This window comes from Castor canadensis, chromosome 3 (assembly GCF_047511655.1).
Source record: "Castor canadensis chromosome 3, mCasCan1.hap1v2, whole genome shotgun sequence".
NCBI classification, from domain to species: domain Eukaryota; kingdom Metazoa; phylum Chordata; class Mammalia; order Rodentia; family Castoridae; genus Castor; species Castor canadensis.
In genome coordinates this window covers 182,308,800-182,334,660 of record NC_133388.1, presented here as the reverse complement: position 1 = coordinate 182,334,660, position 25,861 = coordinate 182,308,800, and the positions used below count along the sequence as shown (strand labels likewise).

At 43.4% G+C, this 25,861-nt stretch overlaps 1 protein-coding gene across 1 annotated transcript in view; it reads right to left on the bottom strand.

The window, feature by feature from the left end:
• Positions 1 to 25,861, bottom strand: part of Fer1l6 (fer-1 like family member 6) — a 128,898-nt gene that overhangs the window by 46,645 nt on the left and 56,392 nt on the right. The window contains exons 19-24 of the mRNA XM_020185903.2: positions 24,010 to 24,187; positions 19,867 to 19,991; positions 14,578 to 14,712; positions 8,057 to 8,206; positions 826 to 936; positions 422 to 583 (exon numbers count right to left, since the gene is read on the bottom strand). Coding sequence (XP_020041492.2) covers positions 422 to 583; positions 826 to 936; positions 8,057 to 8,206; positions 14,578 to 14,712; positions 19,867 to 19,991; positions 24,010 to 24,187 — 861 coding nt within the window. The remainder of the gene's footprint in view (positions 1 to 421; positions 584 to 825; positions 937 to 8,056; positions 8,207 to 14,577; positions 14,713 to 19,866; positions 19,992 to 24,009; positions 24,188 to 25,861) is intronic.

Genomic DNA, 25,861 nt, shown 5'->3' with positions numbered 1-25,861 from the left:
TTCAATAGGATATCTTCTAGACCTGTGGCTCGAGACTTGAGCATGTAGCTAAAGCTTGTTAGATCAGAGGGGTCGGCGCTCACTCTTAACAGTCTCTGATTCAACAGTCCTGGTCAGGGCCTGACAGTGAGCATTTTGAATGTCCCCCGGGAAGGCTGATGTGGAGGAGTTGGGGGCCATGCTTTGGGAACCACTGTTCTGAGCAAAAGTTTTCCAAGCTGTTTTGATTCTACACCCAAAACCCCTTAATAACAACAATAATAAACACGTGGTTGAGCTCATTCTGAAGTTGTGGCCGTTCATGACTGAACTGTTCTTCCTTGTAGACAGTGAACACCTAAAACCCCAGAGCATCTCCTCAAGCCAAGTGGAAGGAGGAGCCGGGCCCTCCGTGAAAGTGGGGTGAGTGGGTGGGGCTCACCACGTCAAAGATGTCTGCTTGCACGCTGAAATTGGGGTTGTTCTTGTAGCTCTGGATCACACAGGACTTCACACCTCGTCCCCCACACTCGATGAGTACCTGTGGCCGGTCCACCGAGAGTAGCTGCACCTTCTTCATTTCTCGGACTCCCCAGAAGAGAACCTGGGGAGAGGACAGGCAGAGTTGTCACCTGCAGACTGGGGAGGACTCGTGTGCATGCCCCAGTGGTGGTGGAAAAGCCAGATGTGCCCTGACAGCCCCAGTATGGTCTGCCAGGCCCCAACTGTGCAGCTGCTGCAGGGCTCCTTCCAGTCAAGTGCAGCTGGATGGGGTCTTCCCTGGGTCAGCCACCCACCCTCTGGCAAAGCAGGCCACTGTCCTTCCAGCTACCTTCCCAGCCATACCTCCACGCGGTATTTACTCAGCACTGGCCGAATGTTGGCAGGAACCGGGTAGATCTGTGTGACATCTGGTGGATCAATAGGAGGGAGCCCCTGCAGCCCAGAGGAAGGGACCTGTAGCACAAAACAGGTGCTGGTGAGCAGGCTGGAGAGAAGCAAGGAAGAGTGACAGAGCTACACAAGCAGCACAAGACACTACAGTTAAGTCAACTTAAAAATGCAACAAGGCCCGTGTGGCTGGTCTCCTTCATTTACTCATTAATTGATGACATGCAATAGTTTGCGGTGTGACCAGAACTCAGTGAGCACCTCGGGTTTGCCCTAAGATTGGTAAGACATAACTTTCAGTAAGTTCACAGCTTAGAAGGTAGAAAGCAAGAGACAAATAGATAGATCTTCACAGCTTGGTAAAATGACAGTAACTACAGCAGCAGATGGAGATGGAGCTGTGATCAGATTCTGAACCATTCAGTTTTAACTATCCCACTACTTCCAAACTGGCAAGACATCCAGAAAAGCAAGAATGTACTACTGCAAAAGGAGATCCTTAGTTAGTGAAATAGAAGCTAATTTGTTTTAGGTAGCCGTCCTGGGGTTTGAACTCAGGGCCTCGTGTTTGCCAGGCAGTCTGTCTACCACCTGAACCACATCCCTAGTTCTTTTGTCTTAGTTATTTTTCAGACAGGGTCTTGTGCCTTTGCTTGTGCTGGCCTTAGACCATGATTCTTATACCTCTGCCTCCTGAGTAGCAGGGAGGTACCACAATGCCTGGCTCAGAGGCTACCTTTTTTTTGTTTTGCTTTGTGTTTTGGCAGAACTGGGGACTGAGGTCAGAGCTTTCCACTCACTAGGCAGGTGCTGTACCTCTTGGTCCATTTTTCCGTTTTCGCTTTGGTTATCTTTGAGATGGAGCTCATGGTTTTTGTCTGGGTGGCCTGAACCATGATTTTTCTACTTATACTTCTCTCGTAGCTGGGGTGACAGGCATATGCCACTATACCCAGTATTTTTTTGTTGAGATGGGAATCTGGATTACTTTTTTGTCTTAGCTAACCTTAAACCGAAATCCTGTCAATTTATACCTCCTGAGTAGCCACCATGCTTGACTTAGAGACTATGTCTTAATCAGTGAAACAGAGACTATGTCTTAATCAGTGAAACAGAGAATGAAGTTGTTGAAGGCAGAACCAGGAGGAAAACGCCATTTCTTGTGCTCTTGAAATTAGTGAACCTGCAAGAGACAATCATGCTTTGCTGAAATTATCCACAGAGGGCTTAGAGAGTCACACTAAGAACAGGGTCTTCCCCATGTGTAAGCTACTCTGCAGTGATTTCATGAGCTCACCACACATATCCTTCAAGAATCCCTTCTTGATTCAGCCCCAGCCTCAGTGGCCTTTCTCCCATCCTTTACACCCTGGGAACGCAGCAAGTCCTCTGTAGAGGCTCAAGGTGGAAATTAGAAGAGCATGTCTAGGAACCAAGCTCTGCTGTGTGATCTTGCACAAGTCACTTTCCCTCTCTGAGCCTCAGAAATTGGGCCGATGACACTTCCATCTCTTGGGAATCAGATGCTCTGCTGAACACTGAATTGCTTTGGAGTGGATGGTTCTTCTCCATGAAGCTGTTTGTCTGCCTGAAGAATCTTGAGGACTTAGCTAAGAGGAAGTCTTTGTTTACTTCACTCCCTTCTCCCAGCCCCTCGAGCAGTGTCCTGTATACAGTGAGTTCTTGATAAACACTTATTGGCCAACTGTCACATTAGCTCCATATGTGGCAAAAAGCTTAATTGCTCATCAAAACCTGCAAAGCACAAACATTGCCTCTTTTTTTGCAGACATATTCTGACTGGCAACAGCAGAAATGGTTTAGCTAAATAGAAGAAAACTCAGAAAAAGGAGAGCAGACATTGCAAACGCCAACTAGGCTGCAGGCAATGAAGCTGCAGAATGAACCAGATAACGAAGCTAGCATGAAGAGGATGAGCACCCAGTGTGGCCTGGCATGATAAGGTGAGCAACGCCACCTGCAAACACTGGGAAAGCGAATTGCTCTCCTGGCATCAAATGTAAAGCCACAAAACAGCGGGGGTGGAGAAGCAGCTTCCAGACGTGCTCTTTGTTCTTTTTTTATGTTTTAAATTGGCACATAATAATTTTACATATGTACAGGGTAGAATGCGATGCTTACACACACAATGCATAATAATCAGACAGGATAACTGGCATATCTATCACCTGTGACATTTGTCATTTTGTTTTTGTGTTGGAAACATTCCAAATCCTCCCGATGAGCTATTTTGAAATACTCAGTTGTCAGTCTAGGCCATCTCTTTCTTAGGGATGCTTCCATGGATGCCTAAAATGTCCCCCCTGTCCCAGCCCCAGCCCACACATGTCCACTGCATGTCACACCACTTTCCCTTCTCTCCACAGCACTCGCCACACTGGGACAAGCTACATCATTTGAATATTGCTGTTATAATTTGCATGTTTGTCTCCTGTTCCCTGCCACCACTAGAATGTAAGTTCCATGAGGACAGGGAGATCACGTTTTGTTCACTTAGGAAGATCCTTCGGGAACTCACCTGGCACATAGTACGCACTTAATAAACGAATGTGTGGGTGAATGTGAAGCAGTCTTTGCCCTCAAGAAACGCACGTACTACACCGAGAAGATGAGGAGTGTGTCAACTGCCTGTGAACAGCTCCCTTTAAGTACACAGAAAGAGGCAAGGTGTAGGAGGGAAGAGCACAGAACATTTAATTCGGTTGGGGCGAAGTGAGAAGACTTCTGGGAACAGCCCTCTCTCTCTTGCTCTGAACGTTGATGATTTTCATAGACAAGTAAATGGGGCTGCAGTGGTTGGGGTGGGCAGAGTGGGGAAACACTTCAAACAGATTAGCAGTGTGACTTCTCCGTGAGATCAGGAAAATCAGAGTGGTCTGGCACAACAAGCCTGTGGTGTATGGAGTGGGTAATAGGCTCAGACAGACGGGAGGCTGAAAAAGTGGCTTTAAGACAATGTTTGAGAGAATTTAAAAGCCAGGTCATGGAAATTTGACACTCTCCTAGAGTCCAGATGTTCTCCTCATGGAATATAAACAGTTATTATGAAACAAAAAAGTTTTGTGGTCAAACACATTTAGAAACAATTGGCTTTTGAATAAGAAAAAATGTAAAGCACTTCATTACACGACTTCTCAGAGCCTTTACAATGGTAACAAGCATTTCAAATGCCCAAGAGAAATACAACTTAAAGTATTTCTCAAACTTTCTTTTCAATTTGGAGGGATTGATGTTTCAAAAAAAAGAAAAAAAAACAAAGACTGGAAAATGTTCTTAGAGGTCAGAAACGGGGAGCGACTGAGGATTTCTGAAGAGGAGGTGTTATGGCCAACTTATGTTCTAGAGAGAATGTGAAGGATGGAGTGAACAGGAAGATGATAGGTCAGCAGACCAAAAAAGAGATGGTGTAACACTCAAATAAGAACTGAAAGAGCCCAGGGGAACAGAGAGGATGGGAACGGAGCAAGGAACCATCTACTCACAGGACGGGTTGGGCTACAGACAGAGACACCCTGTGCAGAATTAAGGCTCCCTCTGACTTCCCCAGCCAGAGTATCTGGAAACAGCAGGCTTCGGACTAGACTTGGGAGGACAGAGGGGCAGCTAGCCGGGAGTGGGGAGGGAAATGGAAATCAGGGATTTGATCTTGTGCATAGAAGAACCAACCCACTAAAGTCTTATGTGTCGGAAGTGTTTCGGTGCTGAAGACAGGAAGCCATCCATAGATGCAAACTGAGAGCAGCTGGTGACAAAGTAAGTCATTTGCAGTCCCTCTCTCTTCAGCATGTTTGAGAACTGCATGCTAAGACAGTCATGCTGATGATCAAATCACTTTTTTGAACAAGTGATCAAATGAGAAGAACCCCTAATGAAACCCTAACTAATTGTGACTCTTAAGCTTCTTGCCTCCTACAATGTTTCTGCTATTAGGTCAGCTGTCAGGAAGCAGTGGGGTCTCTGACCAATGCACCCAGCTCAGCACTGAGGGAGGAAGAAAGGAGGTGGGACCATGGGACCCAGAGAGCAGAGCCCTCAAGGGCCTTTAGGGACCAACCCCATCCAGCATCTTATTCATGGATTGATTGACAGATGGGGAACTCAGGTCCAGAGAGCACTCATGAAGGCAGCTGCATGTTAAGAAGAGCAGGTGTCTGACCCCAGTTCAGCTAACCTTGAACCTCAGCTTCCTTGTGAGTGTTGGACTAGATCAAGTTTTCCCATGTCAGCCATTCCTCCACCACCTGCACCACCTCTACCATTCTCCAGGAACCATTTTTATTGGATACAGTTTTGTTTTTAAGAATTACCACTTGCCATAAGTGGTAAAGAATTTTAAAAGCAAAATGATGCTGTTAAAATGTATAATTGTGAAATGATTCCTAGCTTTTTTCTTTTTTCACGTATTTGGAGGGACCACTGCTCCAAGAAGCAGAATTTGGGACATGTTCCCATAGGTAATATCGATCTTTTCTGGAGCCACCAAGTCTGAAGCCTGTGCTAAGGGAAGTTGTGACTTGAGAGAGGCATGATAAACAGATGAACATCAAAGTAGGTTTTGCTCTAGAAGTAGAGAGATCAACAGGGAAAGTTCCCTGCATCTGGATTCAGTGTTGTAGAGTGCTCTACCTGGGTTTGATCTAAAACACTCATTGAAAAGGAAAGGCTGGACCAGCTGGTTCCTAGTTGCCTTCATGTTTCTGTGCCACACATCTATCTGCTACAGCTGATTCTACTGGAATCCACTTGGCTTATCATCCTAAAATCCTAGAATCTAATATTTGTAAGACAAGATTTTTCTAGTCCTACTTTGTCTCCTTCCTAGGCCACAACCATTATGTAGGTAGAGTCAATGCTTATATCCCCATCCCTCCAAGAGCTCTCCTAGACTGTTACCCTAACAGAAAGTTCACTCTTTCTCTGTCCATAGAAATGCTTCTTTAAGTGGGACCAAAACTAGATCACAAGTCAAAGTCTTGGGTAGGATGGGCGTAAGACTCATCCCTGTAGCTCAGTGCACCTTCCAGGCTGCAAGTGGGAGCAGAGTTTGGGTTTGAATACAAGTGTTTCTATCCCTAAAGCTGACCCTTCGTTGTTAACACTCTTTAACCTCTCTGCTCTGATGATGGTCTGTCTCCCTGGAGTCTAGCCTTTCAACTGCCATGGTAAATGATCCATTACCTTTCTATCCAGTTCAGTTTCTAAAATAAATAAGTGCAACCAAAAATCTTGCTTTAATACTCTATGGAATAATAATATTATTATTAATAAAGTAGCTAGTATTTGTTGAATATGTGTGTGTATAGTGGTATTGGAATTTGAACTCAGAACTTTGCACTTGCTAGGCAGGTGCGGTATCGCTTGAGCCATGCCTCACACTTTTTGCTCTGGGTTTTGCTTTTTGCCCAGGCTGGCCTGCACCATGATCCTTCTATTTTATGCTTCCTGCTTTAGCTGACAGACACCCACCACTACACCCAGCTTTTTTTGCTGAGTTGGGATCTTGCTCTTTTTGTCCTAGCTTGCCTGGAATTGTTACCCTCTTGATCTCAGCCTCCCAAGTAGCTAGGATGACAGGCATGAGCCACCAGTGCCTGGCTTCATTGGCTGTAATTAGTCCTTGCCAAGTACTTGGGTAGATTATCATCCTGTGTTTTGCAGAAAAATAGAAAGATTAAGCAGCTCACCTAAGGTCACACACTTATAAGCGGTAAAACTGAGATCCATACCCTTGGAGCCCAATCTTAGCGCCTTTACTCTTACTACAGCTGGATGTGTTAGGAATGCTGGCCATCTAATGAGTTTTCATTCTGTTTTGTTTTTAATTGGAGTTTCTAAAAATCAGGTTTTCCTATAGACATTCAGTCCTATAGATTGAATGTTAAATTCGTATGTTGAAATTCTAGTCCCACCATGCAGTGATATTGGAGATGAGGCCTTTTGGGAAGTGACTAGGCCCTGAGGGAAGAACCCTCATGAATGTGATAACTCCCCTTATAATAGGAGAGCTAAGAAATTTATTTTTCATTGATCTCTCATTTGTCTCTCAGTCATACAAGGATATAACAAGAAGACAGCAGTCTGTGAGCCAGAAAGTGGGCTCTCAGTAGACACCAGATCTGCTAGTGCCTTGATCTTAGACTTCCAGCTTCCAGAATTATGAGAAATAAATATTTATTGTTTAAGCCATCCAGTCCTTGGAATTCTGTTAAAACATCCTGAATGGAATAAGAGAGAAGGACTGGACTAACCCAAAGGCAAATCACACCTGCTTTCCTAACATCTCAGTGAGTGGAAGGTCAGGGGAAGATATAGGCCCAACTTCTCCCTTCTTTTCTCTGTCCTGTCCATGCCCTGCTCTGTTTGGTTCTCTACTGAACATCAATACTTCAGGGCCTCAGCTTCCCTCCCAATATCCTGCATCTACTCTCTGACATGATCTTTACAGATATGCATTCATAATTCTGCTAGGTCTTAATGAGAAGGATCAGGGAAACTATGTTATAGTGTAAGGAGTACAAAGGTTTATGGGTCCAAGTTCAACTCTCAGTTCAGCTACCAACTGACTGCATAAGGAGATAAGTCAGTCAAGTCTATTAGTCCTCAGTTTACTCTCTCTAAAATGGAAATCATAACACCTAGCACAGCAGGTTTGAGGGAGGCCTATTGTGATGAAAGGTATATGAGGCAGCACCCACAACACTGGGCACACAGTAAGTGCCTCACAGACGATTGCTGTCTTCCTCTTTTGTATCTTTTCATGGTCTGAATGGGGCTCAGGAATGTTTTTGAAGTTCAAATTTTGATGACCAAACTTATAATGATTATTCATCCTGGGACTCTGACTTGTTCAGGGACACTAGGAATAGCCTGTGTCACCTAATTTCTTACATGCCACCTCCCTTATCCCTAGAAGGAGAAAAGTCATCCAATCTATGGACTTCTGTTACAGCAACTTGAATGGACTTAGACAGAAGGACTGGTCTGCCCCAAAGTCAAAGAGCACCTGATTCCCTGACATCTCAGTGAGTGGAAAGCCAGGAGAGGATCTTCAGGCACCAGATAGCAGGGAGGAATCACACACAGCTGACACTTCCAGGCAGGCCACTTCTCTGGCCAGATAGAGTAGACAGACATCCAGAGCAGACACCATTTCTGGAAACCTTACCTGCAGCAGCTCAAACACTGCAAGGAGGTCCCCTCCAGAGAGGTTCCCACAGAAGATGGGGTGATAGCACAGCCTGGGGGGTTCATAGGTCTGGTCTGCTAGTGTCACAACTGGAGCAGCCACCGTGGCACCCAAATATTCTGGCTTCCCCTAGGGCACAAAAGAAATGAATTTTTTTGTAAGAGGAAATTAAAATATTTTTGTACATATGGACCTTAGATTTCCTTAAGAACTATTGTATGGGAAAAAGGAAAGCTTTGGCAAGCTTCACAGGTACACAAGCTAGCACTCTGCAAAGATGCAGTTTCAGATGGGAGATGTGCATGCCATGAAACAAGCAGAACTGAGAAGAGGCACCTGCACTTCTAAGCTTGCTCACTGGTGCCATGGGAAAAAAAAAATCATCTTAGGAAAAGTCCTGTAGTCAAACCTATCAGCCACCCTCCCTCCACTGGCTAAGTTAGTGATCACCCCAAGAATCAGTGTAAACCCAGGAAACTGGTTATGACTTGAACTCAGATTCATAGACACATACTTCCTTGAGAAGGACACGTAAGCCACATTTCAGGGGCAGGAAAGAGACCAGCTGTGTGTGAATATAAGAGAGGGTTTTACAGCCAAGATGTCCCAGCACTGACGAATGGATTAAGAAAATGTGGTATCTATACACAATGGAATTTTATGCAGCCATGAAGAAGAACGAAATGTTATCATTCGCTGGTAAATGGATGGAATTGGAGAACATCATTCTGAGTGAGGTTAGCCTGGCTCAAAAGACCAAAAATCGTATGTTCTCCCTCATATGTGGACATTAGATCAAGGGCAAACACAACAAGGGGATTGGACTATGAGCACATGATAAAAGCGAGAGCACACAAGGGAGGGGTGAGGATAGGTAAGACACCTAAAAAACTAGCTAGCATTTGTTGCCCTTAACGCAGAGAAACTAAAGCAGATACCTTAAAGCAACTGAGGCCAATAGGAAAAGGGGACCAGAAACTAGGGAAAAGGTTAGATCAAAAAGAATTAACCTAGAAGGTAACACCCACACACAGGAAATCAATGTGAGTCAATGCCCTGTATAGCTATCCTTATCTCAACCAGCAAAACCCCTTGTTCCTTCCTATTATTGCTTATACTCTCTCTACAACAAAATTAGAGATAAGGGCAAAATAGTTTCTGCTGGGTATTGAGGGGAGGAGCGGGAGGGGGTGGAGTGGGTGGTAAGGGAGGGGGTGGGGGCAGGGGGGAGAAATGAACCAATCCTTGTATGCACATATGAATAATAAAAGAAAAATGAAAAAAAAAAAAAAAAAAAAAAAGAGAGGGTTTTAAGACAAAGAACTGAGGCTATGGCACCAAGCATGGTTCAAGTGGTAGAGCACCTGCTTAGCTACTCTAGTACTGTCAAAACGGAACAAAAAAAAAAAAAAGGTCACAAGGCACACAGAATCAGTCAAAGCCTCATTCTTTGCCCCACTAACACAGACTACTTTAGCGTGACTGCTTGGTACACTTTCAGAGATCTGGAGAGATTGGTAGAAAGCAAAAGCTGCTCAGGAGTTTCCCACACCAAACCCAACACAATGTCTCTGTTGCCAGGAGGCATCTGACCAGGGGAGCTGGTGGGAGCAGTGTGAGGAGGGTTCCTGCACAGGCATTTAACTCAGCAGGGAAGACTCAATGGGCCTTTCTGCACTAAATTGTTTAGACTTCAGAGAGAAAAATGGCTGCCCCTCACACAAAGTAAACTGTAAAAGACAGGAAGGAAGAAATATCAACTGGTGGTTTTCTTTAAAACTTGTTTTGTCTTTCTGTGTACTTTGTTATTCTTTGTATTTCATTGTGTCCTCCCTCACTCATACCTTCATCCCATATATTTTTTCCTCTCTTTACTATCTTGGTTCTCTCTTTTTCCTTTCCCAATCCTCCCTCTTTTTATTAATATTAATACCTTTAATCATTTTTAAACTCCCATTTTATCCTGTAATTATTCTAGTTTCTTTCTTTTCCAACCTTATTTGGAGGAGTATAGGTGATTTTTCCAATTGCTTTTTAGAGCATTTAAATATCTGGTTTGTTTTTTGTTACTGCTGTCTGCTTTCTCTCCTCTAAGTGATAGTGAGGATCATCAAGGCTTCCCAATAAAAAGACCACCATTAAATAAATGAAAGAAATATCTATCACATTAGATGTGCAAATTGCAAAGTAGAAACACAAAAAATATGGAAAAGCAAGGCAATGTGACTCCTCAAAAGTTTGTAACTCCTCAATAGCTAAATCCAAAGATATTGAAAGGGTTAAGTGCCAAACAAAGAATTCAAAAGTCTACTTTAAAAAATGATCAGATACTTCAAAGAGGATTCAAACAAACAGATGAATGAAATAAGGAAGTCAATTCAACACCTGGATGAGAAAGTCAGCAAGGAAATAGAAATTCTGAAAATAATACAGAAATGTTGGAAATGAAAAACTCAATAAATAAAAACACAGAAGAAAGCAGAAGAGAAAATAACAGGACCTGAAAACAAGATGAAGGAAATCTGACAGTCATAAAGCAGTAAGGGAAATAAATAAGCAAGAATGACTACAATTTCAAGAACTGTAGCCATGATCAAGAGACCAAACCTAAGAATCCATGAGGTAAAAGAAGGAGCTGAGATATAAACTAAAAGCATAGAAAAACCTATTCAATGAAATTAGAGCAGAAATTTCCCAAAATTTAGGGAAAGATATGGACATCCAAGTACAAATGCATTTAGACAAGATCAGAAAAGAACTTCTCTATAAGACGTTATAGTTAAAATGCCAAGAATATAGAACAAAGAAAAGAACATTAAAAGCTGTAAGATAAAAATGCCAACTAATTTGCCTTATGAAGGCAAATTCATCAGAAGGAGGTTAAAGCCCTCTATAATGAAAACTATAGAACAGTGAAGAAAGAAGTCGCAGAAGACATTGTAAGATGGAAAGACCTCCCATGTTCATGGATTGGCAGAACTGATATTGTGCAAATGGTTAAATTACCAAAAGTAGTATCACCAGATTCAGTGAAATTCCTATCAAATTCCAATGTCATTCTTCACAGAAATAGAAAAAAAATTAAAATTCATATGGAATTACAAAAGATCCTAAATAGCCAAAGCAATCCTGAGCAAAAAGAATAATGCTGGGGGTATCACAATACCAGTTTTCAAATTATACTACTGAGCCATAGCAACAAAAACAGCATGATACTGGCACATAGACAAGAAGACCAATGAAATAGAACAAAGGATCCAGAAGTAAACACTCATCTGCAGCCACCTGATTCTCGACAAAGGTTCCAAAAACATATGTTATAAAAAAAAAACCAGTCTCTTCAACAAAAGATGTTGGGGAAAATGGATATCCACATGTAGAAGACTGAAACTAGACCCCTATCTCTCACCTTGCACAAAAATTAATGCAAAATGCATCAAACATCTCAATGTGAGACCTAAAAATTTGTAGACAATGACTTTCTGAATAAGACTCCAATAGCTCAGTAAATAAGAATATGAATTTCCTTGGTGTTTAACTAAAAAAATTAAATACCAAAAGAATAAATAATCCAATCAATAAATGGGCAAGTGAATGGAACAGTTTTCAAGAAGTAGAAATAGCCAATAAATACATGAAAAAATGTTTATCTATAAAGGAAACATGAATCAAGTCACCCTGAGATCCCATCTCATCCCAGTCAAAATAACTAACATCAAGAAACAACAAATGCTGGAGAAGATGCAGGGGAAAAGAAACATTTATACACTGTTGGTGGGAATGTAAATCAGTGAAGTCACTATGAAAATCAGTATGGAGTTTCCTTAAAAAAACTAAAAATAGAGCTACTATGATCCAGCCATACTACTTCTGGGTATATTCGAGAATGAATCGAAGTCAGCTTATAAAAGCCATACCCACACACTTATGTTTACTGCAGCACTATTCACAATAGCCAAGTTATGGAATCAGCCTAGGCACCCATGAATAGATAGATGAACTGATAAAGAAACTGTGGTGTACATACACAATGGAGTATGATTCATCCAAAAAGAATAACAAAACTACGTTGTGTGCAGGAAAATGGATGGAAGTGGAGATTATCATGTTAAGTGAAATAGGCCAGACTCAGAAAGAAAAATACCACATGTTTTCTGTTATATGTGAAATTTTAAAAAGAAAAAAACAGAAGGGAAATATCTTTTGGGGGGGATTATCAGCAGGAGGGAGGAGTGGGACATGAGAGGGTGATAGCAGCGTGGATATGACTGAAGTACAATGCACACATGTATGAAAATATCATAATGAGATCCATTATTTTACACAATTGATATATGCTAATTAAAAGAAAGAACTCTTTGATGGTACCACTTCCTGTCCACATCCCTCCAGGAGCAGCAGGGAGCTACAGCAACCTCTCTACTTTGCTATCTATCTGAGGAACTGTGGGAATGCAAGTTCCAGGACTGCCTACTTCATTCACTGCTTCACCCTCCTGGCCCAAGGTGGGCATTCAGTGTGTATTTGCTGAGTGACAGCTGTTGAATATGACCTTTGCAGTCCAAGACAGTACCCAAATTCTCTTTTGGTTTAGGCTGGGTTTTAGCAGCCACACTGCTTCATCGTCTTTGGAAACATGAACAAGCACTTGCATGGCAACTGTGGAGGGAGGTGGGAATAGAGTTTTAGTTCTGCCACACTTGAAAACAAAGAGGCATGCTGGGGCCCATTAGCTGTGTCAGACCTGTCCTGGGGATGGGCAGAGTGAGGACAGCTGGATATTAAGTGAGCAATCTGCCCAACAATTACCTTGTTCATTCTCCCTGCTAGGAATGGTTAATTCAAATTAGCTCTGGAAATAAAAGAGTGAGCATAAACCCAAGAAACCAATTTGCCATATAGAACTAGCAAACTGTTATGAGGGTACAAGGCACTGGAAAATGAGAGAAAGTTCTAGACTGGAAACATGAGTCCAGTTCTAAAAATCTGATTGTCATATTTTAGGCCCCGTTCAACTACACGGTGTAAGCAAAATCTCTTGCAGGTCTCCATGTATTTCTCCAGGAGGAAAGTGCAAACTTTCATCCTGCTTTTCTCTTCCACATTGCCTTTTCCTTTCAAATTTGAGAATGTAAGCCAGATTCTCCATGAAGGTTTGACTTAGGATCAAACCAGGAAAGGCCATCACTGAGTGGAGATGCAGAACAGAAACTGGAAACACCAAGGCCACGGTTGTAAATACTGCAGTCAGCAAGCAGAGGTAGCAGAAACTCTCAAACATGTTTGGCTGCCTTTGAAATAGAAAATAAATATTTGGGCCAGGAGTGTGTTGTTAGCACAAAATCGAAAAGGTATTTATTTTCAGAAAATAAGTACTTCCTTCAGAAAATCTATACTACATACTGAACAGAGAAACCATCTTTCATAAATTTATATTTATATTTATATTTTATATTTCCAGAGGTGGGAGAGAGACCAGAGGGAAGGAGTGACATGGAGAACCAGCATGCGTGTGTACAGGGGAGACCACCAAATATGCAGGAAAGAGTGGGCACAGTGGGTTCATGTCCTGCCTCTAACTCACTGTGACCTTAAAGAAGGTATTTGATCTTCTGTGCCTGTTTTTTACTTCTAAGAAGCATGCTCCCCAAAGTCCTTGATCCCATTTTGTGATTCTTACATCCTATTTCCACCTTGACCTTGGCCCACCCCAGGGCTGTCAGGAGTGCTCTGAGTTGGTGAGGATGCTTTAGAAAAGTTTCTCAGGACAACTGCTTGACTTTATACATCTGAATTTCTGCAACCTCCTGCAGAGGTAGAGACATCAAATAAAAGAAATAAACCTTTGCCTTTCATTTTAGACTTCTTAATTGATAAAAGAAGAACACTTGTCTTAGTAAGATAAATCACCCAGTAAGCTTTTGAGTTACCCACGGTTTCAAAACACAAACATCTCTGGAGAGGAAGAGGTTAGGTTCATGGGGCAGGGGGGCGGGTAGTGATGCATGCACAGTTGCAGGGCTTGGAAGCATTCACCAAGTAAGACTGACTTGGTTTCAAAGGCTGCATCAGTGACAGTACCCATCCTTTTCCTTCCAGCTGAGTGAGATCGGTAAAAATCTCATTTCAAAAAGGCTGGACATTTTTATTAAACAGCAATAACAGGAGATGAGCCAGGGATTGGCAATAGCTGTAGGTTGCTTTATACAAGTATCACATTCCCAAAGAAGTGTGTGTCAACTAAATTTCACTAATTAGATCCTGATTTTAATTGCAATTTAAAGGGAAATCAAAGGAACAAACCCTTGAGTAAAACCATTGATTGTCCCCAGCTTGCCTGGCTCTGTGGATCAGCATTTGCTGAGGTCAGTCTGCCCTTAGGCACATCTGGGGTCATGACCACTCAGAGTGGCAGGACTTTATTTACTTTAAAATACAGTCAGTTAGTGCAGAGTGCATGTGTTAGGGGGTAGAATCAGTGTGGGCCAGGAGACACTTACCACAGCATCACTGTCATAGAGCTCCACCACCACCAGGGGTGGGGACTCCAGCAACTCCTTCTCATCTCCATGCAGCACCAACTCATTGAACAGTAGCATCTGGTTCCAGGTTGGAGACAGAGTCTGGGAAATGATCTGGAAGACAGGACCAAAAATGAGTTGTAGGGGGCTCCAAGGATCGTTCAACCAAACAACGTGGAGGGCAAGGCAAGGGAAGCCCCTCACCACCATGACTTATTCATTCAACAATCAAGTAACAACGTGCACTGAGCAGCTACTGTGTGTTAGACGCTGCGGATGCAAAGATTCCTTGCGTGGGAAGAGTTTTCATTCCTAATAAGCTTTATGAGCAGATCAATGTTTAAATACCCTATTTGCATAGATAATTTCAACTCTCTCTTCACAGTAGTAGTGCTGTGATGATAGCTTTAACTGCTCTTTATTGAGCCCTACTGTGTGCTACCTACTGCAGTGTACACGTTCTGTCTCATTCAGACCTCACAATAATTTGGAATATTGTTATTGGCACACATTTTAAAGATCAGGAAACTGAGGCTTACCTGTCCAGAGCCAGCAGGATGGTAGAATTAGGATTTTTTAAAAACTTTAATCAATCCTTTTATTTTGATATGATTACAGAATCATATCAAACAGTTTAAGAAGCAACACAAAGATCTCATGTACCCTTCACCCAGTTTCTCCCAGTGGTAACATCTTGTAAAACTATAGCATAAGATCACGACCAAAATACTGGTATTCACACAGTGAAGACACATAACTATTTCTTCTAGAATTAGGATTTCATCAGGATCACCTGGCACCAAAGCCCAGGCTGCTAACCTCACCAACTCACCAAGTCAATGCTACTATTATATCCATTTTTGGACATAATAGTAAAACTGAGGACAGGTGGTCTAGTGACTCTTCACTTATGAGCAAATAAAATTTTGTTTTTAAATATCCTAAAGTTAAGATTGAAAATCTCATTTTTCTTAAATTCTATAGCTTTGTGGCTCTTTAGTGACTGCTTTGAATAGGGCAGGATCTTTAAAACAACCCTCACCCCATTTTGCATGACATCTCTCTTTCGTGGGGCTTGCTATGGTAACAAACTGTGACATTAGTAGCTGGCTGCACCCAGGAAGGACAATAACTTGCATAATTGGTCCAGAACCATGAGTGTTTCACCTAGAACTGGCTTATTTCCCTCTGCCAGGCCACCCAGATGTCTTCAGAACAGAGAGTATATGTTGGCTTGACTTCTCTTCTCTGTTTAGTTGCAAGTTTCGAAACAGGCCAGTTCCAGAGAGCTAAAGGCTGGGGTTGTTTTCAGGGTGAGTGTGTTTGATGTCTGGGCAGAAGTTGCTCCATTAATTTGTGAGGCCAGTGTTGAGAGAGTCCATGGTCACAACCTTCTCCTCCAGGCTGCTCAGTCAAATGGGTGAGTTCACAAGTGAATGAGGAAATTTCCACAGCATCTCTGAATCACCCTTACCTGCCACTGCTGGCTCTGGGAGGGCTGGGATAAAGACTTGGCCTGGACCAACTGCCAGGCTCTACAGCCCACTTAAAACCATCACCTCAGAGTTTTACATAGCGCTGTCTCCAGTTATGGCATAAAATCATTTGCACTGCAGTCATGGAAGAAAATTTTTATTGCTCTTTATGAGAGTCATAAAAATATTGTGTGTTTATGCAGTTTCCTTCTTTTCTTGCTGTTGACTTTAGACTATTTTGTGCCTCAGAAACAATGTGGTTTTAAGCATAACTTTTCTGATAGGAAAAGAATGGCTTCAATCAAGCAGTGAACAGGAGTTATGAAATTGAAATGCAAAGTTACCCTTGGTCAGGGACTGAGTACAAAGTGTTTTTATGATGCTTTTGAAAGTAGGCATGTGATCTCTGCACTGGACAGTGTGGTACCCACGCTGTGTATGATCTTCACAGCATCTTTACTACTTTTGATGTATTTCTTGGCATAAGCTGTAAATGCCATTTGGTAGAATTCCTGAGGCCATAATTCATTCATTCATTTATTTCTTACTTATTCAGGACCTACAGTGTGCCAGGCACAGTGTTAGGTACTAGGATAGCACCCTGTGCATTGCAGGTGATCAGTAACTATTTGTGTGGGTACATGAACTGGCATTGACCTTCCTCAGAGATGCTCCCATATGTAAGAGGCCACAGGGTCGCCTTTCAGAGGTACTAAAAGGCTTACCCAAACAAAAATGCATTCTCCTGCTCCTCTGCCAAGGTACCCATGATTACTAGCATCATTAAGGGCTTCCTTAAGGAGTTACACATTTAACTGGGTTAAATCATTGTTTGGGAGATCATGGTAACACGTACCTAACACGCCAAAGAGGGAGTCATACATCATGGACAAAATACAGCTTTAGAATCAGATAACCCTGTGCAGAATCCTTGTTTTATTACCCAACTTGTGTTCAACTTGAGCAGGTGGTAAAACCTTAGTTTCTCTCATTTAAATAAGGTTAGCACCTACCTCAAGGGGTTTTTATGACCATTGTGCCCTGCACACAGAAGATGCTCAATAGATGCTTGTTACCCCTCTCCCATACATACTCCATCCAGTCCATAGTTGTTTATAAAGGAGTAAAGATTTAGAGATGGGGGGTAGCTCAATGGTAGAGCATTTGCCTAGCATCTGCAAGGGATGTTTGATCCCAGCACTGCAGGGGGAAAAAATTGCCAAATGTGTGTCAAATGGCAGCCTTGATATGCTTGGGTAATCTTGCCTAACCATCCATGTTCAGAGGACTAAGTACAAGTCTGATTATTGGATACCTCAGGTTCTATGATGCCCACTCTCTAAGCTCCTCCATCTCTTTCCTTCTAAAACACTTTCTTAACCACCTGGCCTCTCTCCCCATCTGTCCCCAAAGTCTCTCTCTGCAGTACCTTTCTTTGTTTCCTATCCTTCAGTCATAAGATTTCCAAGTCCCATAGCCCTAGCCACATCTGCATTCACTGGACTCCCTCTGAAATATTCTGGACTTTCAAGTCACTTTGCAAGGGTCTGATTTTCAGGACCAGGCCTTTAGAGGCTGGTTCTCTTGTACAACAGGTAGCCAGTTCATATAAGGGCTACTGGGAGAGCACAAGGGCTTAGCCACTCCTGCAGGGCTCTGTGCTCAGCTTGCCCCCATCACAAAGAGTGGAAGAAAGAGGCCTGCCTGCCACTGGCCAGCTCCTCTGAGGCAGCACAACATGAAAACACTTTCTTATCAAAACGGAAACAGAGTGTCTAAGCAAGGTGGTCTTGAAACTGGACAAACCTGGGTTTCCATCTGGGCTCCACTGTCTTCTAGCTGTGTAGTCTCTGAGCCTTACTTTCCTCATCCACGGAATGGGAACATAGTAACATCCTCCTCTGACCACAGTGAGTGGTAGCAAACAATGCATAAATCATGTTTGTTATCATGCCTGGCACATGGGCAGCTTTTAGTAAGTGACAGCTGCTATTATTAACAAAACTTAGGGGCAAAATTCAAAATTATGGAATAAAATCCAGGGCTTAACAGAACCTATTTCCCTTTTCAAATAATTATTTGATAAACAAAATCCATCTGTTCCTTTGAGAAATGGATCTAAATCAAAAGAAGATACTGTGTGGAGATGCAAAATAGGAAAATAATTATGTAGCAACCCAGTGAGATTGCTCAGTTCCTTCCTCTAGCCCAGGGAAACCTTGGAGGGCTGGATCTGCACCATGCTTGGGCAGGTGGAGGAGGCCCCAGGGTCCACACTTTGAGAGCTCCCTTGCTTTGAGTGTTTCCATGGCAACAATAGCAAACACTCATATAGAAGCTGTTATAAACTACTCACTGTCTTTGTGCCTCAAGCTCTGGGAGTTACACACACTGCTGTCATTCCTATTACAGATAAAGAAACTGAGGCACAAAGGAATTTTGCTTAACATCAGGGACAATAAGTGGGAGAGGTTGGATTTGGACCAGAGCAACAGGGCTCCAGGATTTACACACATAAGCATCGTGGTATGTACGACCTCTCAAAACGCAGGAAGGAGAAAACAGTCTGCCGCCTTCTTATCTTCATGCTTAGTCACTGAATGAGGATAGGGTCACCTTCCTTTTGAGGCCTTTCCTGACTGCCCTCCCAGGAAGAATGAACCCTTCTCTCCACATGGACACAACCAGCTCGTCTGCCCAGAGGACCACATCCATCCCCGGATCGCTCATTAGCAGAAGCAGGGTCTGATCTCCACATCGTGTAGAGCCCACACTGGGTCAGCACTCAACAGGCGCTGGCTATGTAGATGTGATGCTGGCTCCCATCATCCCCTCTGTCTGTGTATTATAAGTCAAAATCCAGCTTAATCTATCAACTGGGTTATAGGCTTTGCCTTAGAGAAAAACATTACCCTCATTTTTGATACCAGCTAACATAATGGCCACCATTTATCAATCATTTAATAAACTTAACTTTCTCTTCGTCACAACAGCCCTATTTTAAGATGATAAACCTGAGGTTTAGTGAGTTGTGTTATTTGCCTAAAGATGCAGCTGGAGAGTAGATGAACTAGAAGGTGAGCCCAGGGTTCTTGTGTCTTACTCCCCCCCACCACAGGCAATTCTTCGTTGGACTTATTTCTTTCCAAACAGCAAAGCAGAGAACAGAATAGACCCTTGGTGAATATGACCCAGTGAGAAGACATCCTATTGGGGTTTTGCTGAATACGATCCTGTTCCCATGTATCACTCAGTGCATAGAACAGGAGGGATGCACAGAGGAAAGAGGCACGTGCCCATCTCCAAGTGGTATTCTCTGTAGGAGGGGCATTTTGAAGCACATAGGTGTTAAAATGTGCAAAGCCTCCCAGCTAGTAAGAGTGCAAAGTCCTGAACTTTCTGACTACAAAACTACAACTTCCCTCCCCATGAGATACCCCAGGGATGATGGGCTCTAAGCCTCAGGAGGGCTGTCTGACATTCCTCACCACACTACTGTGCCTGGCACTTCAGCAAGCACCCGAGTTGTGCAGGCTGTGCTACTCTTCCTCTATCCTCTGTTCCTCCCAACCTTCCTTTGCCTCAGGACTTGTTCCCTCTGCCTTAGGACAATGGCTCACAGAGGAACAACAGACCTTCCCTGCTCAGTCCTTCCTGGTGCACCCTTGCTTCTCAGTCTGAAACACCTGCACTCAGAGATGCAGAACACGTGATGGTCCCCTGATCTTTCTTTCCTGGGCTCTGCTGTGGGTCAGCTGCCAGCTGTGGAGGAGGAGGCTGGCTCCCTGGTTACCTTTGTTGTCTGGCACTGGGACAGGAATGTGACTTTGGCAAAGGGGTCCGAAAGTCCATTGCTGTCAGCTGCGATGAGGCCCCGAGCTTGGTACATGTGTGCTCTCAGCTGGAAGATATGCCGGGCTGTGGAGGAATCATGGGAAGGGTGGGTGTTAGCAGGCCTTTAGGAGAAGCAGGTGTGATGGTGCACCTGTGTGTGATGCACATCTGTGTGTGATGTGCATCTGTGTATCCACAGACAGACCAAAGATGACACCACTCCTGTCTTCCTCTATGACAGAAAGGAAGCCGTGAAGAAAGGGAAGAGGTTTTATGTATGGATATCCTTGGAGCCAGGCGTTTTCCTAGGTGCCTTTGTCACACTGTGTATCTTAGTCTTCACAACAGCCTGAAGAAACACATACAAATATCCCCACATTTTATAGATGAGGAAAATGGCCCCAAAGTGCTAAAATACTTTCCCAAGTGTGCAGAACCTGATTTTATTTCCATTTAATTTCAAAATCCACTTCTTTTTTCTGAAATACCATATTTTACTCCTCATAATTCTGTTTCTAATTGTGTGTATGTGTGTCTGTCTGTCTGTAAGAGGTAGCTTCATAAATAACTTTTACTTCAATAAACACATTAAATGTGTTCATTCATCCATTCTCCCAGCCAGTGACATTTTGAGTGCCTCCTGTGCACAGTGCTGGTCTTGGTCTCTAAGGTAAAGTCCTGGTCCTTAAGGATTGTAATATAACTAAGACAGTCTCTGCCCCCCGAGGAAGCAGAGGATAAAACAACCCAAATGACAGTGTCAGGAAGGCAAAGATGAGTGTTCTGTGAGATACAGGCAAAGGGCACAGTGGCAACGGGCAAGAGTGAGCACATGTGTTGGACAGGATGTGAGCATACAGAGGGTTGCAGGGTGGAGTGTCAGTGTCTCGTGGGGGAAGGGATACCTCAAGTAGAGTCAATCATGTTCCTTTGCTCATGGAACTTCATGACCATTGGCTCTTCTAAGGAGCCTCTTGCTTTTGAATTCACTCATTCTTTTTACCTCCTTGCCCATTCCCATTCTTCTCTCTCCCAAGGTACTGGGTTTGGTGTGTATCCATCTCTTTGTGTTGACTTGGGGATGGTATATGAACATCTTTGCACACCAACTTAAATAGCTCTTCTTAGTTAAAAACTTAGGGTACAAACACCCTGTGGGTATTCTCCCCACCTCTCCCACACACACCCAATACCATTCATGGGCAAATACCATGCAGGTCCATATAGGGACTTGTACATGGTTACTAACCCTCTCTGTGCCTTAATTTCCATGTCTGTAAAGTGGGGGTAACAATAACTCCCCATAAGATTATTGCAGGGGATTGAACAGTTGAGAATGGTGCCTGGCAGATGAGAACTTTCAAAGTGGCATGAAGATGCTGGTGTGCTGTTATCATTGCTGGTTGCACTATGACCTTAGTGGTGAGCAGCTGGGAGTAACCTGAGTGTCCATCACTGTGGGAGTGGACAGGAAAAATGTCAGGGAATTTGGTTAAGCAATTAGAAGCAAAAGGTTATAAGTCTACACTGCAAAATAGATGGATCACAAAGGTCTAATATTTACTGAAAAAAGTAAAACATCATAAGAAATGCAACAAAACTGTTCATATAAAATAAGAATGTGTGCATGAAAAAACAATTCACACTCACCAAAGCACATTCAAATATAAAGAGGCAGACTCTAGGGGAGGTAGCACTGCCCTTTGAGGAGATCCCTAAAGGTTGGTAGCATTTGATAGGCAAGGATGGATGTCTCCAAGTGGCTGTAGCACAGTGAGTCAAGACCCAGATAGAAATACCAGGCCAATCAGGGCCAAAGATGTGGTTTAGTTTGACTAGAGTACAGCATCCCAGACAGTGGTGGTGGTCCGCACATTGGTGGACACAGAGGAGAGAGGCCTTGCAGCTGTGAGTGCCACAGGACTTAGACGCTGACTGGCAGGGGGGAGAGGGGAAAGAAAGGCGGGGGTCACCAAAGGCAACTCCTTATTTGATTCTCATTAGACGTACACACATTTCTGTCCCTCCACTCCATGCCATTGTCTGGTTACCAGGGAATGGCACATGGTTACCTGAGAATGTAGCAACCTTGTCAATCCCCACTCTAGTCCTGCAAAGGATTTGGAACTTGAGCTCTGTACAGTCCTCAGTAAGTCCAAGTGCAAGGTTCTCCTTGTTCAGTTCTACAGTCTCTCCCCTCTCCACAGACACCAACAAACGCTAATGTGTATGGTCTGGACCCTGCTGATAAAGAGGCCCTTCAAATGACAATAGCAAACAATGGAAGGCCCAACAATGTCACAAGGATTTTCTGATAGGAGCATGTCAGGAGACAGCTCACACGTTCCTTGGCATACTGAATAGTTTGGAGATTTCTCAGTTAGGTATGAACTTGGAAGTGACTCATCCCTTTAGAATGTCCACCAGCTGCCCCTGAAACGACTAACCCTGGAATTTCAGCAGAGTTCCCAATTGCAGTCACACAAACAGCATTCTGCCACTACTCTAGGGGGCACCATTTACATAGTCTAAGTTTGGGTTCCTTTTTTCTTTGAAACCTTGAGTCTTACCAGCTCTGTCTGTTTCTTGGACAAACTAGCCAGCCCTCCTCACACTTTGGTGGTCTGTCTCCTGTGCCATGGCTTACTTCCTCTCATTGTAATTAGATACATGTCTGATTGCTCCACTTGAGGGTCAGAATCACCACTCATCTCTACACCCCCAACATTTTTTCTACCATGCTTTCCATCTATAAGTGCAAATTAATTATTTGCTGAATGGATACTCTCTGGAGCATAAAATTCTCCAGCAGGCATGGAAGGCAACCAAGGCCATCAATGTCAACACAATGCAGAAAAGGTTTCTTAGGTCATTGCATGAACACAATTTGCAGTGGAGGATCAGAAAGCAGTGGAAAACATCTGTCCTCTGCTCTAAAGTCTTAGTAGCTAGAATAGCAAACATGTCTGGGTCCTTAGGTCTCTGGAGATAGTGTCTGTAGACATAGGAAGAATTTGTTGTGGGTGTTATTTGCCCAAAGACAGAAATTCTGTAAGGGTAGGATAGAAACGAGGGAAAGAAAGCAGGTTTGTGCCATCCTCTATTAGGTATATGATTTTGAGCAATTTCTGAATACCTTGCATATATACTCTCCATCTGTAAAATGAAGACAACTCCCAGAGTTAATGTGAGAAATAAATGAGAGCTTATGTGTAAATTAGAGGGCACAATGCTTGGCACTCAAAGACAAAGCTCTTATGCCTTGGGCACAGATGCCATGAGTTCAACCACTGGACACACATCTCCAGAACATTGTCTTCTCTGACAATTGAGCTGCTTGGATTCCACAGGCATCAAAGTCAACCAACATCAGAGGAGCCTCATGCAACAGAGTAGAAACCTGGGTGTGTGTTCAGTTTGCCAGTGTTTCCAACTTTGGCTCAACTCAAAACTCAACTTCAATAAAAATGAAGAAGAAACTGCAATCTGCTTTGTCTGAATTCAGCAGCAAAAAATCATGATAATTAAAGTATTTTGGAAACAAAGCAACATATTTACAGGAAGGCATTAATATTTACAGTAAAATTCAAAGTTGTATGAAAATGCAAACATAATGACAATCATAAAAGTAACAACATGAAAGGAAGGATTCTGTAATGTAGGTGGACTTTCAATAAGCAGCCAAGTCAAGATCTGAGCTAGAGAGACACCAATGCTGGTCTACACTGGGTCACTACTGGAACACGTAAGAGATTGAAACCTTAATGCCATAAGTCACAGCAGTACCAGGACTTATGGATACTTCTTTAAAAGATATCTTTTGCTTAAAATGCAAATTGAACCTACATAGTCCACCTATAAAGAAATTCAAATTGCTTTCTCTTCCCTAACAGAAAGGCATAAACGTTTGTTCCAGATGTGTTCAGTGTCTTTACTTTATACATCTACATGAAACACTGGAAGGTAAAGGAGGACACTCAGAAACTGAATTAAAGAAGTCAAGGAAGTAGCTGCAGTGCTAATGATATACCATACTGCCCTCCACTGCCAGTGCAGAAGCCCGCCAGAGACAACTGCTGACTTTGTCTGGTGGGTGCCATACCTTGGTAGAGCAGGCTGGATGGAGGGTGATTAGTGCCAGTCACTTTGGAGGGCATTTCTGCTTCATAGCCTACAGGCAAGTTGTCCAAAACGGCACTGGAGTATCTAGTGGAGCCCAGCCACAGGTACACGTCAACTTTTGCCTGCACTGACCAACCAGCTGGCCGTTTCCCAGGAAGCTGAGGAGAGGTTACAAGGAAGGGTGCCCAGTTAGCAGGAAACACACATGGGAAAAGAGATCTGTCTCTGAGAAAAGAGATCTGTCCTAGAGTCACACCAGGAGTTTGTTCAGAGAGACATCCTCAAGGGCTGTGTGTATCACAATGAGAGAAACAGCCCTGATTGCTAAGGTGCACATCTCCAAAGGAAGATTCAGGTTTGAGGGGCTGAGGCTTAAACATGCACTTGGTGAGCACTTTGAAGTGCTGGGATCAGGTAGACCTAAGAACTAGGTGTGTTAATTGCCCCTGTTTTATAGATGAGGAAACTTAGGCTCAGAGAAATTAAATAAGTTGTCTAAGATCCCTGTCTTTAGGTGACAGAGCCAAAACTCAAACCAGAAGAGATAATTCCAAGTCTAGACTCTTGACTCTGAACCCCATAGCCTGCCTCTTTCTCACACTGAGTTGAAATCACCTCCTAAACTGCCAAGTCCTGGGGCTCATCTGAGTTTCCATCTCTTTGCTTCATCTGGAGGAGCTCCATGCTTCTTCCCAAGGCAGGTCTTTATGTGCCTGAGGGGCCTCGCCTGCTTTGCTCCTTCCCACACCCTTTCTGCCTGGCAGAACTTTGCAGTTTCTCTGTCCCATCTTCATGCAGTGTAGCTGAGGTTCCCTGGCTACCCTGCTTCCTCCCCTTGGAATGGGCTCAGGTGTGCTGTGTGTGTGTGTGTGTATGTGTGTGTGTGTGTGTGTGTGACTTGAGAGAGAGATTGATTTCCTCTGATGTTTGTGTCAGTGTGTGTAGTGCATACCTGTATGTGTGTGCACATGTATGGGGGGGTCATGTACCCCAGGACACAATTCAAGTGGATAGTGTGGTGCCCGTATTTCTCAGTCTGTAGGTTTGAGGGACTCCTGCTCCCATCTACAGAGACCCAGGCTCCGGATATGACTGCTGGCAAGACTTTAGTTCTGAGTGCAGCCAACGGCACTTAAGGCGCTTCCCACTCAAGACTCTGTTGACTCTTTTAAGTGCCTCTTCATAGCATTTTTAAGAATTTCCTATAGGTCATATCTCCTTTCTTCTACACCACTTCCTTTCTACAGAGGAGGACAAAATCTTCTGACAAGGTCCAAGGCCTCTGCAGAAAGCCTCCGACTCCAAGTTGAGCAGGGCTGCTCGCCTTTCTGTCTTGCTCTGCAGGTGCCATAAGTAGATTTGGAGTAACTCAATTAAGCAACTACCACAAGTGCTGCTGGGGCTGAGGCCAGGGCATCATCACAGCAACTGAGACTCACTTTGCCCTCCCTCCAAGAGCTCATGTCGACAAGGAGGTCAGCTGTGTTAATTTACTACAATGGGAAGAGAGAAAAACTAAGGGAGCAGAGGAGGGACAGAGGGTATTTTCACCCAGTCTTAAAGTTCAAATGTAGGAGTGGGTCTGGATGTGGTAGTTCACACCTATAATCCCAGTTCTTGGAAGCTGAGGCAGGAGGATTATGAATTCAAATTCAGCCTGGGCAACACAGTAAGATCCTGTCTCAAAAAAAAAAAAAGTAAGAAAAGAAAAGAGAAGGAAAAATCAAATACAGTAGCCCCCACCTTACACATGACTTTGACTTCACATTTGGCTTATCTTAGGTCTGAAAATATTAATGGGAAGTTTCAAAACTAAGCAATTCAAAGTTTTC